General features: G+C 39.3%; 1 protein-coding gene across 1 annotated transcript; it reads left to right on the top strand.

Annotated features, from left to right (window-relative positions):
- The first annotated feature begins 6,136 nt into the window (after positions 1–6,136).
- LOC128224411 (uncharacterized) lies at positions 6,137–11,490 on the top strand. The gene is made up of 2 exons (XM_052934242.1): positions 6,137–6,232; positions 9,162–11,490. The coding sequence occupies exon 2, from the start codon at positions 9,165–9,167 to the stop codon at positions 11,229–11,231; it is 2,067 nt and encodes a 688-aa protein (XP_052790202.1). The 5' UTR covers positions 6,137–6,232; positions 9,162–9,164; the 3' UTR covers positions 11,232–11,490.
- The last annotated feature ends 8,442 nt before the right edge of the window (positions 11,491–19,932 follow it).

Raw genomic sequence — 19,932 nt, 5'->3', positions numbered from 1 at the left:
TGGCCATTTTGGCATTTTGTAGTTATACTGAGGATCATATGGTTAGTACACTCTGTGACACTGGTGGCCAGTTTGGCATTTTGTAGTTATACTGAGGATCATATGGTGAGTGCACTCTGTGACACTGGTGGCCAGTTTGGCATTTTGTAGTTATACTGAGGATCATATGGTGAGTGCACTCTGTGGCACTGGTGGCCAGTGTGGCATTTTGGAGTTATACTGAGTATCATATGGTGAGTGCACTCTGTGACACTGGTGGCCAGTTTGGCATTTTGTAGTTAAACTGAGGATCATATGGTGAGTGCACTCTGTGACACTGGTGGCCAGTTTGGCATTTTGTAGTTATACTGAGGATCATATGGTGAGTGCACTCTGTGACACTGGTGGCCAGTGTGGCATTTTGGAGTTATACTGAGGATCATATGGGGAGTGCACTCTGTGACACTGTTGGCCAGTGTGGCATTTTGGAGTTATACTGAGTATCATATGGTGAGTGTACTCTGTGACACTGGTGGCCAGTGTGGCATTTTGTAGTTATACTGAGTATCATATGGGGAGTGAACTCTGTGACACTGGTGGCCAGTGTGGCATTTTGGAGTTATACTGAGTATCATATGGGGAGTGCACTCTGTGACACTGTTGGCCAGTGTGGCATTTTGGAGTTATACTGAGTATCATATGGTGAGTGCACTCTGTGACACTGGTGGCCAGTTAGGCATTTTGTAGTTATACTGAGTATCATATGGTGAGTGCACTCTGTGACACTGGTTGCCAGTTTGGCATTTTGTAGTTATACTGAGGATCATATGGTGAGTGCACTTTGTGACACTGGTGGCCAGTTTGGCATTTTGTAGTTATACTGAGGATCATTTGGTGAGTGCACTCTGTGACACTGGTGGCCAGTGTGGCATTTTGTAGTTATACTGAGGATCATATGGTGAGTGCACTCTGTGACACTGGTGGCCAGTTTGGCATTTTGTAGTTATACTGAGGATCATATGGTGAGTGCACTCTGTGACACTGGTGGCCGGTGTGGCATTTTGTAGTTATACTGAGGATCATGTGGGGATTGCACTTTGTGGCACTGGTGGCCATTTTGGCATTTTGTAGTTATACTGAGGATCATATGGTGAGTGCACTCTGTGACACTGGTGGCCAGTTTGGCATTTTGTAGTTATACTGAGGATCATATGGTGAGTGCACTCTGTGACACTGGTGGCCAGTGTGGCATTTTGTAGTTATACTGAGGATCATGTGGGGAGTGCACTTTGTAGCACTGGTGGCCATTTTGGCATTTTGTAGTTATACTGAGGATCATATGGTGAGTGCACTCTGTGACACTGGTGGCCAGTGTGGCATTTTGTAGTTATACTGAGGATCATATGGTGAGTGCACTCTGTGACACTGGTGGCCAGTTTGGCATTTTGTAGTTATACTGAGGATCATATGGTGAGTGCACTCTGTGACACTGGTGGCCAGTGTGGCATTTTGTAGTTATACTGAGGATCATATGGGGAGTGCACTGTGTGGCACTGGTGGTCGGTGTGGCATTTTGTAGTTATACTGAGGATCCTATGGTGAGTCCACTCTGTGACACTGGTGGCCAGTGTGGCATTTTGTAGTTATACTGAGTATCATATGGGGAGTGCACTCTGTGACACTGGTGGCCAGTGTGGCATTTTGTAGTTATACTGAGTATCATATGGTGAGTGCACTCTGTGACACTGGTGGCCAGTTTGGCATTTTGTAATTATACTGAGGATCATATGGTGAGTGCACTCTGTGACACTGGTGGTCAGTGTGGCATTTTGTAGTTATACTGAGTATTATATGGGGAGTGCACTCAGTGACACTGGTGGCCAGTTTGGCATTTTGTAGTTATACTGAGGATCATATGGGGAGTGCACTCTGTGACACTGGTGGTCAGTTTGGCATTTTGTAGTTATACTGAGGATCATATGGTGAGTGCACTCTGTGACACTGGTGGCCAGTTTGGCATTTTGTAGTTATACTGAGGATCATATAGGGAGTGCACTCTGTGACACTGGTGGTCAGTGTGGCATTTTGTAGTTATACTGAGTATCATATGGGGAGTGCACTCTGTGACACTGGTGGTCAGTTTGGCATTTTGTAGTTATACTGAGGATCATATGGGGAGTGCACTCTGTGACACTGGTGGTCAGTTTGGCATTTTGTAGTTATACTGAGTATCATATGGGGAGTGCACTCTGTGACACTGTTGGCCAGTTTGGCATTTTGTAGTTATACTGAGGATCATATGGTGAGTGCACTCTGTGACACTGGTGGTCAGTTTGGCATTTTGTAGTTATACTGAGTATCATATGGTGAGTGCACTCTGTGACACTGGTGGCCAGTTTGGCATTTTGTAGTTATACTTAGGGTCATATAGGGAGTGCACTCTGTAACATTGGTAGCAAGTGTGGCATTTTGTAGTGATACTGAGGATCATATGGTGAGTGCACTCTGTGACACTGGTGGCCAGTGTGGCATTTTGTAGTTATACTGAGGATCATATGGTGAGTGCACTCTGTGACACTGGTGGCCAGTGTGGCATTTTGTAGTTATACTGAGGATCATATGGTGAATGCACTCTCTGACACTGGTGGCCAGTGTGGCATTTTGTAGTTATACTGAGGATCATATGGTGAGTGCACTCTGTGACACTGGTGGCCAGTGTGGCATTTTGTAGTTATACTGAGTATCATATGGTGAGTGCACTCTGTGACACTGGTGGCCAGTGTGGCATTTTGTAGTTATACTGAGGATCATATGGTGAGTGCACTCTGTGACACTGGTGGCCAGTGTGGCATTTTGTAGTTATACTGAGTATCATATGGTGAGTGCACTCTGTGACACTGGTGGCCAGTGTGGCATTTTGTAGTTATACTGAGTATCATATGGTGAGTGCACTCTGTGACAGTGGTGGCCAGTGTGGCATATTGTAGTTATACTGAGTATCATATGGGGAGTGCACTCTGTGACACTGGTGGCCAGTTTGGCATTTTGTAGTTATACTGAGGATCATATGGGGAGTGCACTCAGTGACACTGGTGGCCAGTGTGGCATTTTGGAGTTATACTTGTATCATATGGTGAGTCCACTCTGTGACACTGTTGGCCAGTGTGGCATTTTGTAGTCATACTGAGGATCATATGGAGAGTGCACTCTGTGAAACTGGTGGCCATTTTGGCATTTTGTAGTTATACTGAGTATTATATGGTGAGTGCACTCTGTGGCACTGGTGGCCAGTGTGGCATTTTGTAGTTATACTGAGGATCATATGGTGAGTGCACTCTGTGACACTGGTGGCCAGTGTGGCATTTTGTAGTTATACTGAGGATCATATGGTGAGTGCACTCTGTGACACTGGTGGCCAGTGTGGCATTTTGTAGTTATACTGAGGATCATATGGTGAGTGCAGTCTGTGACACTGGTGGCCAGTGTGGCATTTTGGAGTTATACTGAGTATCATATGGTGAGTGCACTCTGTGACACTGGTGGCCAGTGTGGCATTTTGTAGTCATACTGAGGATCATATGGTGAGTGCACTCTGTGACACTGGTGGCCAGTGTGGCATTTTCTAGTTATACTGAGTATCATATGGTGAGTGCACTCTGTGACACTGGTGGCCAGTGTGGCATTTTGGAGTTATACTGAGTATCATATGGTGAGTGCACTCTGTGACACTGGTGGCCAGTGTGGCATTTTGTAGTTATACTGAGGATCATATGGTGAGTGCACTCTGTGACACTGGTGGCCAGTGTGGCATTTTGTAGTTATACTGAGGATCATATGGTGAGTGCACTCTGTGACACTGGTGGCCAGTGTGGCATTTTCTAGTTATACTGAGTATCATATGGTGAGTGCACTCTGTGACACTGGTGGCCAGTGTGGCATTTTGGAGTTATACTGAGTATCATATGGTAATCCACTCTGTGACACTGGTGGCCAGTGTGGCATTTTGTAGTTATACTGAGGATCATATGGTGAGTGCACTCTGTGACACTGGTGGCCAGTGTGGCATTTTGTAGTTATACTGAGGATCATATGGTGAGTGCACTCTGTGACACTGGTTGCCAGTGTGGCATTTTGTAGTTATACTGAGTATCATATGGTGAGTCCACTCTGTGACACTGGTGGCCAGTGTGTCATTTTGGAGTTATACTGAGTATCATATGGTGAGTGCACTCTGTGACACTGGTGGCCAGTGTGGCATTTTGTAGTTATACTGAGTATCATATGGTGAGTGCACTCAGTGACACTGGTGGCCATTTTGGCATTTTGGAGTTATACTGAGTATCATATGGTGAGTGCACTCTGTGACACTGTTGGCCAGTGTGGTATTTTGGAGTTATACTGAGTATCATATGGTGAGTGCACTCAGTGACACTGGTGGCCATTTTGGCATTTTGGAGTTATACTGAGTATCATATGGTGAGTGCACTCAGTGACACTGGTGGCCATTTTGGCATTTTGGAGTTATACTGAGTATCATATGGTGAGTGCACTCTGTGACACTGGTGGCCAGTGTGGTATTTTGGAGTTATACTGAGTATCATATGGTGAGTGCACTCTGTGACACTGGTGGCCATTTTGGCATTTTGGAGTTATACTGAGTATCATATGGTAATCCACTCTGTGACACTGTTGGCCAGTTTGGCATTTAGGAGTTATATTGAGCAACATATGGGGAGTGCACTCTGTGACACTGATGTCCAGTGTGACATTTTGGAGTTATACTGAGGATGATATGGTGAGTGCACTCTGTGACACTGTTGGCCAATGTGGAATTTTGGAGTGATACTTAGAATGGCATTTCGGAGTTATACTCAGGATCATATGGTAAGTCCACTCTATTGCACTGGTGGCCAGTTTGGCATTTAAGAGTTATTTTGTGGATCATTATGGTGGATACTGTTGATCATATAGTAGGTCCACTCTGTGACACTGTTGGCCAATGTGGCATTTCGGAGTTATACTGAGGATCATATGGTAAGTCCACTCTATGGCACTGGTGGCCTGTGTGGCATTTAAGAGCTATTTTGTGGATTATTATGGTGAAATAAAACAGTCACAGGAATCGATGCACTTACCCCTTTTGTGTCACCAGCTAGTCGAGGAATGTAGCCATTGTTCTGTTTATTTAGGCTAGACATCGAAACCTACGATATTACGTCATTGACAACTTGGGATTTGATTTCATACCATACCTTTTGTCGACTCTAACGAACTATTGCGGTCGAAGGAGGGCAATTTGTAATGACTTTGTTTTGGTTTCGGGAGATCAATGACGGAAGCTGTTATCGAGTAAAGCCGTTAAAACGGCGTTAAATAGTCAATGTTTTTTTTTCGTTTTCCATAAGATGTGTTTAAAAACTTGATTAGTTAAGACAATGGCATTTTGACCCTTTGGTGAAGAAAGGCTACAAGCTGTGTTTGTATTATACGTGTTGAAATAGGTATTTTGTGGAGCATGCGCAGACGATCTATAATAATAAGAGTGGCTACCGCGTCCGACAACAATATATCGAGAAATTACGGCGTTTAACTATCTGATTACAATTTTGAGGGAGACTTCATCAATTTAGACATTTAAGGATGTCGGTTTGAGCCACTGGCTAATCAATATGATTAAAGTATGTGAATTCCACAAATGTAAAAAGTGTGAAAGTAGTTTACGAAAATACGGTATTGGCAATATAGGGCACTATAAAATGTTGCCAGATTTCGTTGATCGGAGTCAATTGTCGTATTGTGCAATTTGCATATTAAAGCATTTTTTTTAAATATTGTTTCGGCAAAATGTCATATATCACCATATTTAGACTTGTTTTAATGCTGTATATATAACACACAATGACACAACAATCCCTTCTATGACTTGGACTGTTCAAGTACCACTTTGACCGAAACTGTTTAAGTTCTTTTGAAAGTGTTTAAAGTAATGTAGGTGATTCACAAACGTCGCTGCCGTGTTTCTATGAAGCTATAACTTAAAGAACGCTTCTAGGAAAATATTACTTACTTTCATTGTGTAAACCATAAAATTCTTGGTTTTCGGAAATAAGATCTTAAAATACAGTCATGATTTTCTCTGAGGTAATAAGTACTTTCCCTTATATTAAAGTATAAAAGTTATTATTTTTCTATTTTTTCTCATTGTGTGAGCTGCGAGTTGATCTAAAAATATTGGATAAGTCGCTTACTAGAGGTTTGTGTTGTTTTACATGTTGTTTTATGTTCATAACCTTCATCACAAATATGTTGTAATCGTTGTATTTCGAGGATATAAATTTAACTCTTGCTAAATTAAGCATTAAATTGCGCATATTTATATTAGATACCCATGAAATAGCGACTTACTTTACCAATCTTCTACGCAGTGATCTCCCCTGACAAGTTGAATATATCACTACCACCATTAAATAGTAACCAATCTTTTATTTTTTAAATGTTTTTCTTTTTCTTTTCTCTCTCATTTTTTGTCAAATTTTATTTTTTCAAGGGACATTGATTTTAAAATAAAAAAAATAAAAAATAAAGATAATATACAATCTTTACCGTTATGATATTCGTGTCTCTATGGTCACGTGGTTTGCATGGTGGTAGTGATTGTTGTACTGTAAGGAAAGTAACACTGCGTGGATTTTGATGCTTCATTGATCTTGGCATTTAATTAACTTGGAAAACACAACTGACTACGGAATCCTATTATGACCATAGCGATTCAGCCTCTCGCGTTTTGAAAATGTCCAAGAAAAAAACGCGATAATTGTTTGGTAAAATGTCGCATCTATTTTTACAAAAACATGAACAAAAAACAACACAATTCTATTATAGTAAAACCTGTAGGTACATGTAGTCAATGAAAAAAAGATGCATCGATGCAATAATACATATCGCGTTTTTTTATCCAGACAGACTATTAAACGAAAAAGATAAACTGAAGTTTATATTAAATCTCGCATCTTTTGTTTCGAATTTCAAATACAATAATTTTCCAAAACGAAATACTACATAAAAAAGATGCGCAAATGTAACAAAAAATGTCTTGATGTTTTTGAGCATTTGATAAAGCGAGGTGTGGAATCGCGGTGGCCCTAATAGGTTTAGACGCTAGCGTTTCTTGGTCAATTTGCCCACTTGTCCAACTGCATTCATACAGCAAAACGCAAGAAAAATTGCGATGAAATTTAAATTTGCATTTTGAATAATTATTCATAACGATTAACACCGCAATCAAGTATTTCTTCTTTAAGAAATGAAGCCGGTAACATTGTTTGTATAAGAAAATAGCTGATTTTTGTAACGTTGTATACCATTGGCCAAATGACGTCGCACTAATCCAATGGAAGAGCAGTATTGAAATAAAAAATGACGTCACAACTTTTTGCCTGTTATACAATCTGCACGTCAAGTTGTATTTATGGAAAGGACTAGGTAAATGTTGATATTTAAGAAATAAATGGCGGGGTTGATGTCATTATCGGGTATGAACGCAGTAGCAAAGGACTCGACACGTACTTAAACCAGCCCGACTGCGTTCATATCCCCGATAATGACAGCAGTCACGCAATTCATTACTTACATTAACACCAATAATTCATTATTTCATTCAAGAACTGTTTTAAAAAATACTTCTTTTCATTTAAGAAAACCTTACAGTTATACTTTCTCTACCATTCTGTAAGTAGAAAGACCCGACCGTAATAGAAAACAATTTATCTAATGACGTCACAATATCGCGGTAAAATTCAATCACTGCAAATCTCTTTTATATGTAGAATTGTACCACCGATGACAGCAATAAATTAAACATATCAAAAATTAACAATTTCTTGTTGCAAAGCATGGCAGTAACACAGGCATAAGTTTGTATGTCAATGTCTTTCACGTGTTCAAACTTCGTGTGCACATATGTCATAGTCAGTAGGTGACCGCTGTTGGGGTCAAATGTCAAGGTGAAAAATAGTAGAAAGAATCCCAGCGCTTTTGCATCCTACCATACTTTTTGAACAGTTTGGATAACAGTCTATAACCTTTAAAGGACCCCTATTGGTATTTTGGTCAAAGGACAAGGTCATGGTGACCTTTATTAAGAAAAATATATAGACGCTCCCTGTAGTTTTCGGGGCATGCGTATTTTTAGCGCCCGGAAACGGTATAACTCATGGTGAATTTTTAAGTTGTATTCAACGACCCTGAAAAAACGGTCACAGAAACATTCACTAGAAAGGAAATTTAAAATGTGTGTATCATAATTAATGTTTGTTGTCTTGTGACATTTTGTGCCTCTCGTTGTTTCACCTTTGGCTTTAATCTTGAGCTACTGGGTTGGTCCCTGTAGTTTCCATTGTGAATTACTTTTATTCTTTTATGATCTTAAAAATGTATTTCTTTCCTTAGCTGATACATAAAAATGGGTCGAATTTTCTTTCGAGATTAGTTCAAAGTGACACTCTTATTCAAAATCAATACATACACATGTGTAACAAACATAAATTTTGACTTATAAACCGTTAACTACTTACTAAATAACGAAATTATGGAATATATAAATTACTGATAACAAGATTGTTTCAGTGTATTTAATAGATGAACACGCAAAATATTTAATGATTGGTGAATGCTAAAAGATTGACTGTGGTCTACTATAGTCTCACAAGGTAGAAATACCATGTTTTATGCTAATTCCTTTCAAATTACAGTTGATTCAACAAATATTTGTGTATACGAAAGATCACTTAAACTGAATTTATCGTATAAGTAACGTGTAACCGACATTGGAATCTTCACGACTTAGTATTTTACGTCATCTATAATTCATGAACGCTGTCATTTTCTGTTAATCCGAAATATCGTTATTCCGAAATATGTTTTTGGGTCCCCACGATTACGGATTAATGATGTTCATCTGTATACACGCTATCCTTCATAAGAAACATTGTTTTGGACATTTATTCATCCTCTTTGGAATCTTAAAGCAATATTATCAATTGTGGTAAATCTTTTGTAGGAGTAAAAGTGCATCTTTAATTCCTTCTGTCTGGTTAGTGGGTTTTAAAATTGAAAGCTTACTCTAAAATAAAATCATGAAGTATGGTATATTTAAGGTAAACATACACCTGTCTTCATTTCAGACAATGGACCGTGACCCTGAAGGGCAGCACGTGATGTCAATGAGACTGTCAAGAGTTATGAAAGACATCGGTGTGACCAAACAGGGAGTCGCCACGAGGAGAAGGAAAATCCTGACCGTAGAAGAAACGAGTACCTATATGTTAAAGAAACTCTTCAACATAGACTGCGTCACTTTTATCTTCGGAAGTCAATCAGAAGGTACATCAACATCGGGAATGAAGTCGGACTTGGATGTGTTCCATTGTATGATGCAAGTTCACGTTATTGTTGACTGGGCAGACTGGGAGCCTGGTGAACCTCGTCTGCTTATGATAAAGAACGAGCGTTCTCCGCCCCAGCACTGCTGCCTGCAGATGGTGAGAGATGACTGTCCACTGCCCGTCACTACGGACATGATGCCACCGTCTAAAGAATATGAGGAGATAGACGGCAGAGTGCTGGTGACAAACATGATATCACTTGATCCTTACATTAGGAATATTAGAAAACAAGGTCCATCGAGAAGTCATTTTATAGGTGTAGATTGCGTCGTCGCATTTTATTGTCAGAGCGTACCAAAAGAATGTCAGTTCTTATTCACAAGGCCAAAACCTGGCCACTGGCCGAGACATGAAATACTTCAAGAGGCACGCCAGTATGGAATATTTCTAGTCCCACAGGGTCACGCCGAGAGTGAACTGTCAAAACTGGAGTGGAGATTCTCTACATCGTTGGTTGAAAGGCTGCTGATGTTTGACCTATGTATTGTTAAAATACGTGTGTACGTATTTCTTAAGATATTACGTATGTCTTTCTTTAAACCACTTGTCGGCGATAGACTCAGCACATTTCATTTCAAAACCGCTCTGTTGTTCACTGTGGAGACATATCCTCCCGACATCTGGCAAGAACATAACCTGCTGCAGTGTGCAATCTATTGCCTGCAGACCCTCCAACGATGGTTTAAACGTCGGTACTGTCCACATTACACGATCTCGGGTGTAGACCTATTCGTGGGAAAACTGAAGAAATGGGAGCTTCCTCTTTTGTCAGCATTTCTGTCCGACGTGATAGACAACATCATGATCTATGTATACCAGATAGAAATGGACCAGATAGGAGATAAAATGCAAAGCTTCATTAGATCCGTGCACGTTAGTCGCGTGCACGTAGATGCAGTTACAAGGTTCCAAAAAATCTTATTAACAGCTATACCCCGTTTCAATCGCCTTCATCGGGCGTGTGGAGTGTTCCAATTAATTGGTAAGCAAAGAAATGGAAATTCCGTAGAAGGAGCAATTGTTCATAGTGTTAAGTTTACACTCCAGTCGTTGGCCACCACGATGGCTTCCACGTGTTTACGTTTGCCCACGTTGTCCAACAATTTGATATACATACTCACATCAGGCATTGACATGTGTATTGAGGGTTCACTGGACTCAGATCTAACCTCCGGTAGACTGAAGTTGGCCTCCATGCTGTACTGCACTGATCAGTATGAGAGGGCAGAACTGGCGTTGGCTTACACCGAGGGGCTACTTCATGACGATGTGTGGCAGTGGTGTCCGTGTATGAGACGAGCAGAATCACTCTACACTGATAGGTTTCTACAGAGGGTTCATGATTTACCTGGGTTGGAAGTGATTCAGTCGCATGTTGCGGTGAGCGTTGCTTTTGATTCAATAGAGTCCGGGTGCCTACCACAGTTCCTAGAGTTTGAAATGTACAGAACGGTCGGGCAAGAAGATAAGCAACACAGACATTCCGAATTGGACGATTGGATGGACCACGCCATCATCGACTCCATCCCATTCCTGTATTACCTGCAGTATCTCACATACAGACAGCTACGAAAACCAGAGAGAAGAGTGAGAGCGCTTAAGAAGTTGCACACCTATGTTTTCTTTGAAAGTGGCGGCCGTGGCCACATCGAGACGGCTCTCAATGTACTCGGTCACTGCTTTGAATTGGAAAATATGCACATCGTAGCCTGGGCATGCTACGCTCGATCTTTGCGACTCTTTCCATACAACAACGCAGCCAGATGGCATATCATGAGACTCCTTCAGCAGGCCGCTGCTCAGATGTGATCCACGCATAAATACAATTATTTGGGGAGGAGATAAAAAAGTTAACAGTTGACGATTAATATGCATGTATACAAATGCACGCACACAGCGAAAATATTATTATTTTTTCTACTGACTTTGATCCTGTGATTTCCATTGTATTTTAAACGTACATCGTTTTAGTCAAGTTGCAAGTTCGAAATGTATACTTTCTGTTTGCTAAAATTAATCCATTTAATCCATCTTTGTTATATTTTTACAATTAAAAATGAAAAACTTCTGTTTTGATGTTTTCAATATTAATGGCGTATCATATAATTCCGTATAGATGGTGAATGTAAAATATCCGAGTTAAATATCTTATGAAGATTCTGTGAGAACAACATATAGTTAAATGTTGTCAGATGCATTGATAGTTAAGTTCTGCATCTGTTTTTATCAAAGCTAAATTCTCAATTGTGCTTAAAGCTGCACTCTCACAGATATACCATTTTTACATCTTTTTTTGTCTTGGAAAGAGTAAATTTGTGCGTTAATATCTGCAAACCAATGATAAAAGATTGCCGACAAAATATAAGATCGCAGAATTTCATATTTCCGTTAAAATATAAAAAACTGCGATCTATTTTTTGTCATCAGTCTTATACGACTGGTTTCCATGAATTTTAGCAAAAATGGCTCGTTCCAAGAAAAAAATAATAAAAAAAAGTTGTCAAAACGTTCAATCTGTGAGAGTGCAGCTTTAAAGAACAGTATTTGTGATTTGTCTGGAGCGTCCATCATTGTATTGTATTGTACATAACTCGTACCAATGACCTTGGCCTTTGACCTTCTGACCCCGAAATTAATAGGGGATATATACTTACCATAACAAAGTTATCAAGTTAGGTCGGTTAAAAGGTATCTATCAGAAATAAAGAAAAGTGACGCCAATGTGGTCGACGCATGACAATGTTATCCCCGTATGTCTCCCAATACAACCAAAGCAGTCTGATAATAATTGTGCTGATTCATTAATTTTTCGCTGCCTGGCACATATTACAATATTTCTAAAGTGAAGCTATTTATTATTGAAAAAAAACATACAAGCGTACATGTACGGACAACGATGCCTGTTAGGCATACAGTCGAAACTCGCTATGTCGAACTCTGTTATCTCGATGTTCTGGTTATGTCAAACTTTTGGCAATTTGGTTGGATTATTTATACACTACTAGTATTCCGGATATATCGAATGATTGTTATCTCTAAGTATTTTCCGAGGTCGAAATGACTTCGACATAGCGAGTTTTGACTGTTATAGTTTTGCATTTTTAAACAACAGCATCGAACACAATATCAGACAACGGAGCAACTGGTAGTAGGCTTCAAATTGCCAAACACGAGTCTTGGAGGTATTTGGATTGAAATTTGCGTAATGACAACGAAATTTAAGGACAGAAATTTTAAAGCAAAATTTCTAATTATTATGTATACAGTCGGACCCCGTTGGCTTGAACTCCCAGGGACCTGCGAAATTACATCTAGCCCCAGGAAATTCGAGCCAAGCGGGATTGTTAACCTTCAGTTTAAAGCAATTGGTGCTTTAAATCTAGTTCGAGCAAACGAGGACTTCTAGCCAAACGATTTCGAGCCATCGGGGTTTGACTCTATCATTGTAATAGCGCAGTAGTTAGCGCACTCGCGTCTAACAAAGGCAACCCGGGCAGGTGCGTGTCTCGACCTGGACGTATGTGCGTCTGGTTGTTAGTCACCAAGCCGGACAATTGAGTTTTCTTAGGGAACTCCGGTTTCCCTTTATCACAAGACCATAATCTCGCGCAACAGCGTGCCAACGATAATTACTAAGCATATGTAACATTCTTCACAATCGTTGTTAAAGTGACACTCTTATTCAATATCAATGCATACACATGTATAACAAACATTTATTTTGACTGATTAACCTTTAACTACTTACTTAATTGAGCAATTATGCAAAATATTAATTACTGATAATAAGATTGTAACCGTGTATTAATAGCTGAACACGTAAAATATTAAATGATTGGTGAATGCTGAATGATTGACTGTGATCTACTATGATCTCGAATTGTAGAAATAAATTGAATGTGCAAATTAAAATAGGTTTCCTTCATTAGAACCATTGTTTTCGACATTCCTTTATCCTTTTTGGAATAATAAAACAATATTATTAATTGTGGTAAATCTTACGTGGGAGTAAGAGTGCATCTTTAAATAAATACAGCTTATACTAAGTGACACCATGCCGATTACGATAAGGTTACGCCTACACTGCCACGTGACCCATTAGTAAGGGCCCTCCCACATGAACACAGAAGCAGACGATAATTATACTGTAACAGAATTTATACTTGCCAATCAGATAAAAAACAACAACATGGAACATGGTAAAACATAGCAATAAAGCAAGTATAACATTAAATTAGTTAATTAGTTTAATTAATTAAACTCAATGCTTGATTCAGGTAGATATAATTTAATGTCTAAACTCTATTGTAAACCTCAAACAGAAACAAGACATGTATTATTTTCATTTATGAAAGTCAACAATAAATGACATTTGTTTAGATAAAATGGATTTTGCTGTTTTTATTCCTTTCTCCATTAAAAATTCCCCTTTAAACAAGTTTAGAGAATTATTATTATTGATATAACTACCGTAACGTTTCTCTCAATGAATTAATATCCGTATTAAATGAAATGCGACACTGTTCCTACAAGGAACATATATGTAGGAGTTAGAAGTGATCATAGTTATTATAAATACTCAGGTTTATTCATTGATTTGCGTCATTTACAAAGAGGATTTTATTTTATCTATACCTATGTACGTTTTGTGACCTTACGCTATATGATATTTTGATAGTTTATCTAAATTTAATAAAAACAATGTAACTCAAACTAACTGAATTGTCTTTTTCACTAACAGTTGGTCCAAACAAACTTAAAAGCAAATTAATCTGATTTAAAACTTTACGCGCAAGAAGGAAAAAAAGTCAAAATCAAAATAAATCACAAGACATCGTCAATATTATATACACTAATACTCATAATGATATTCCTTGTTTTAAGACTAACGAAAAAGATACGTATATTATCATATGAACAGTCACATTTAGAATTTCTAGGGTTGAAATAGTTTACCGAAAGGTCACTTTGTTATCAAATAAATTCCAAAAAAATGAATTATTTGCATAATTTGAGCAGCAATAAGTGAAAATGTTAGTATCATGGATTTCCTTGTCTTTTACTATTACTCTCAGCCAAAAAACAACAACATATTTAATGTTAAATATATAGAAAACAGAGTATTTACACAACTGTTGATGAGTGCAGATTGTCGGAGGTCATGGCGGATAGCAAATGTAAACTGATAAGCTCCGCCTAATCTGGACGCTGAATGGTCAGTCGGGTATCGTCCGGCCAGTACACTTATACACCGGTATGTCGAATCCTATCCGACACTTTATTACCGGTATGTCGAATCCTATTCGACACTAAATTACCGGTATGTCGATTCCTTTCCGACACTTTATTACCTGTATGTCGAATTATATACGTCACTTTATTACTGGTATGTCGAATCCTATTCGTCTCTTAATTACCGGTATGTGGAATCTTATTCGACACTTAACTACCGGTATGTCGAATCCTATACGACACTTAACTACCGGTATGTCGAATCCTATACGACACTGAATTACTGGTATGTCGAATCCTATCCGACACTTAATTACCTGTATTTCGAATCCTATCCGACACTTAATTACCTGTATGTCGAATCATATACAACACTTTATTACCGGTATGTCGAATCATATACGACACTTTATTACCGGTATTTCGAATCATATACAATACCGGTATGTCGAATCATATACGCCACTTGTATCTTCGAATTGTAAAAAGCAATGCTCAGAATCTTACAAATACTGCAATGCTTTGAACTCTAGTATATTACCACATTGACTATCGATTTCATATCATATTAGTTTAAACATATGCATTTTGGTAAATTCTCATATGAGCAACAAGTTCAAAAATACTATATTGATCCTACAGATATAATAGAATGGTTTCAACTTAGACATACATCAAAATACATTAAGCAAAGACAAACATCATATAATGTATTGGGCTAAAACACACACAACAAGAGCTTGAGACAAACATCACGATGGCTAGAGCTTAGACACACACCACGATGACTTGAGCTTTGACACACATCACGATGACTTGAGCTTAGACACACATCACGATGACTTGAGCTTAGACACACATCACGATGACTTGAGCTTTGACACAAATCACGATGACTTGAGCTTAGACACACATCACAATGACTTGAGCTTTGACACAAATCACGATGGCTAGAACTTAGACACACATCACGATGACTTGAGCTTTGACACAAATCACGATGACTTGAGTTTAGACAAACATCACGATGACTTGAGCTTTGACACAAATCACGATGGCTAGAACTTAGACACACATCACGATGACTTGAGCTTAGACACACATCACGATGACTTGAGCTTAGACACACATCACGATGACTTGAGCTTAGACACACATCACGATGACTTGAGCTTTGACACAAATCACGATGACTTGAGCTTAGACACACATCACAATGACTTGAGCTTTGACACAAATCACGATGGCTAGAACTTAGACACACATCACGATGACTTGAGCTTAGACACACATCACGATGGCATGAGTTTAGACAAACATCACGATGGCTAGAGCTTAGACAAACATCACGATGGCTAGAGCTTGGACACACATCACGATGACTTGAGCTTAGATACACATTACGATGACTTGAGCTTAGTCACACACCATAATGACTTGAGCTTTGATAAACATTACAACGACTTGAGTTTAGATACATTTCACAATGGCTTGAGCTTAGACACACATCACAATGACTTCGGCTTAGATATACATAACAATGGCTTGAGCTTAGATACACATCACAATGACTTGAGCTTAAACATACATCACAATGGCTTGAGCTTAGACACACATCACAATGGCTTTAGATTAGACATACATCACAATGGCTTGAGCTTAGATATAGATCACAATGACTTGAGCATAGACACACATCACAATGGTTTGAGCTTAGACAAACATCACAATGGGTTGAGCTTAGACACACATCACAATGGCTTGAGCTAAGATATACATCACAATGAGTTGAGCTTAGACATACATCACAATGGCTTGAGCTTAGATATACATCACAATGGCTTGAGCTAAGATATACATCACAATGGGTTGAGCTTAGACACACATCACGATGGGTTGAGCTTAGACACACATCACAATGGCTTGAGCTTAGATATAAATCACAATGGCTTGGGCTTAGACACACATTACAATGGCTTGAACTTAGACATACATCACAATGACTTGAGCTTAGATATACATCACAATGGCTTGAGCTTAGACACACATCACAATGGCTTGAGCTTAGACACACAACACAATGACATGGGCTTAGACACACACAACAATGGCTTGAGATTAGACCTACATCACAATGGCTTGAGCTTAGACCTACATAACAATGGCTTGAGCTTAGATATTCATCAGAATGGCTTGAGCTTAAATACACATCACAATGACTTGAGCTGAAACATACATCACAACGGCTTGAGCTTAGACACACATCACAATGGCTTTAGCTTAGACATACATCACAATGGCATGGGCTTAGACACACATCACAACGGCTTGAGCTTAGACATACATCACAATGGCTTGAGCTTAGATATACATCACAATGGCTTGAGCTTAGACATACATCACAATGGCTTGAGCTTAGACATACATCACAATGGCTTGGGCTTAGACACACATCACAACGGCTTGAGCTTAGACATACATCACAATGGCTTGAGCTTAGACATACATTACAATGGCTTGGGCTTAGACACACATCACAATGGGTTGAGCTTAGACATACATCACAATGGGTTGAGCTTAGACATACATCACAATGGCTTGAGCTTAGATATACATCACAATGGGTTGAGCTTAGACATACATCACAATGGCTTGAGCTTAGATATACATCACAATGGCTTGGGCTTAGACATACATCACAATGGGTTGAGCTTAGACATACATCACAATGGCTTGAGCTTAGATATACATTACAATGGCTTGGGCTTAGATATACATTACAATGGCTTGAGCTTAGACATACATCACAATGGGTTGAGCTTAGACATACATCACAATGGCTTGAGCTTAGATATACATCACAATGGCTTGGGCTTAGACACACATCACAATGGGTTGAGCTTAGACATACATCACAATGGGTTGAGCTTAGACATACATCACAATGGGTTGAGCTTAGATATACATTACAATGGCTTGGGCTTAGATATACATTACAATGGCTTGAGCTTAGACATACATCACAATGGGTTGAGCTTAGACATACATCACAATGGCTTGAGCTTAGATATACATCACAATGGCTTGGGCTTAGACACACATCACAATGGGTTGAGCTTAGACATACATCACAATGGGTTGAGCTTAGACATACATCACAATGGGTTGAGCTTAGATATACATTACAATGGCTTGGGCTTAGACACACATCACAATGGGTTGAGCTTAGACATACATCACAATGGGTTGAGCTTAGACATACATCACAATGGGTTGAGCTTAGATATACATTACAATGGCTTGAGCTTAGATATACATCACAATGGGTTGAGCTTAGATATACATCACAATGGGTTGAGCTTAGACATACATCACAATGGGTTGAGCTTAGACATACATCACAATGGGTTGAGCTTAGATATACATTACAATGGCTTGAGCTTAGATATACATCACAATGGGTTGAGCTTAGATATACATTACAATGGCTTGAGCTTAGATATACATCACAATGGGTTGAGCTTAGACATACATCACAATGGGTTGAGCTTAGACATACATCACAATGGGTTGAGCTTAGATATACATCACAATGGGTTGAGCTTAGATATACATTACAATGGCTTGGGCTTAGACACACATCACAATGGGTTGAGCTTAGACATACATCACAATGGCTTGAGCTTAGACATACATCACAATGGCTTGAGCTTAGATATACATTACAATGGCTTGAGCTTAGATATACATCACAATGGGTTGAGCTTAGACATACATCACAATGGCTTGAGCTTAGACATACATCACAATGGGTTGAGCTTAGACATACATCACAATGGCTTGAGCTTAGATATACATCACAATGGCTTGGGCTTAGACACACATCACAATGGGTTGAGCTTAGACATACATCACAATGGGTTGAGCTTAGACATACATCACAATGGCTTGAGCTTAGATATACATCACAATGGCTTGGGCTTAGACACACATCACAATGGGTTGAGCTTAGACATACATCACAATGGCTTGAGCTTAGATATACATCACAATGGCTTGAGCTTAGACATACATCACAATGGGTTGAGCTTAGACATACATCACAATGGGTTGAGCTTAGACATACATCACAATGGCTTGAGCTTAGATATACATCACAATGGCTTGGGCTTAGACACACATCACAATGGGTTGAGCTTAGACATACATCACAATGGGTTGAGCTTAGACATACATCACAATGGGTTGAGCTTAGATATACATTACAATGGCTTGGGCTTAGACACACATCACAATGGGTTGAGCTTAGACATACATCACAATGGCTTGAGCTTAGATATACATTACAATGGCTTGAGCTTAGACATACATCACAATGGGTTGAGCTTAGACATACATCACAATGGCTTGAGCTTAGATATACATTACAATGGCTTGAGCTTAGATATACATCACAATGGGTTGAGCTTAGATATACATTACAATGGCTTGAGCTTAGATATACATCACAATGGGTTGAGCTTAGACATACATCACAATGGCTTGAGCTTAGACATACATCACAATGGCTTGAGCTTAGATATACATTACAATGGCTTGAGCTTAGATATACATCACAATGGGTTGAGCTTAGACATACATCACAATGGGTTGAGCTTAGACACACACCAAAATGACTTGAGCTTTGCTAAACATCACAACGGCTTGAGTTTAGACACACATCACAATGGCTTGAGCTTAGACATACAACACAATGGTTTGAGCTTAGACAAACATCACAATGGCTTCAGCCTAGACAAACATCACAATGGCTTCAGCCTAGACACACATCACAATGGCTTCAGCCTAGACACACATCACAATGGCTTCAGCCTAGACACACATCACAATGGCTTCAGCTTAGACAAACATCACAATGGCTAGAGATTAAATATACATCACAATGGCTTGAGCTTAGACAAACATCACAATGTGTTGAGCTTAGGCATACATCACAATGGGTTTAGCTTAGACATACATCACAATGGCTTCAGCTAAGACAAACATCAAAATGGGTTGAGGTTAGATATACATCGCAATGGCTTGAGCTTAGATATACATCGCAATAGCTTGAGCTCAGACATACATCACAATGTGTTGAGCGTAGGCATACATCACAATGGGTTGAGCTTAGACATACAACACAATGGCTTGAGCTTAGACATACAACACAATGGCTTCAGCTCAGACAAACATCACAATTGGTTGAGCTTAGATATACATCACAATTGGTTGAGCT

Source organism: Mya arenaria, chromosome 17, assembly GCF_026914265.1.
Source record: "Mya arenaria isolate MELC-2E11 chromosome 17, ASM2691426v1".
Lineage (NCBI taxonomy): Eukaryota > Metazoa > Mollusca > Bivalvia > Myida > Myidae > Mya > Mya arenaria.
Note: the sequence above shows the minus strand (reverse complement) of the source record. Positions and strands in the feature narration are given on the sequence as shown.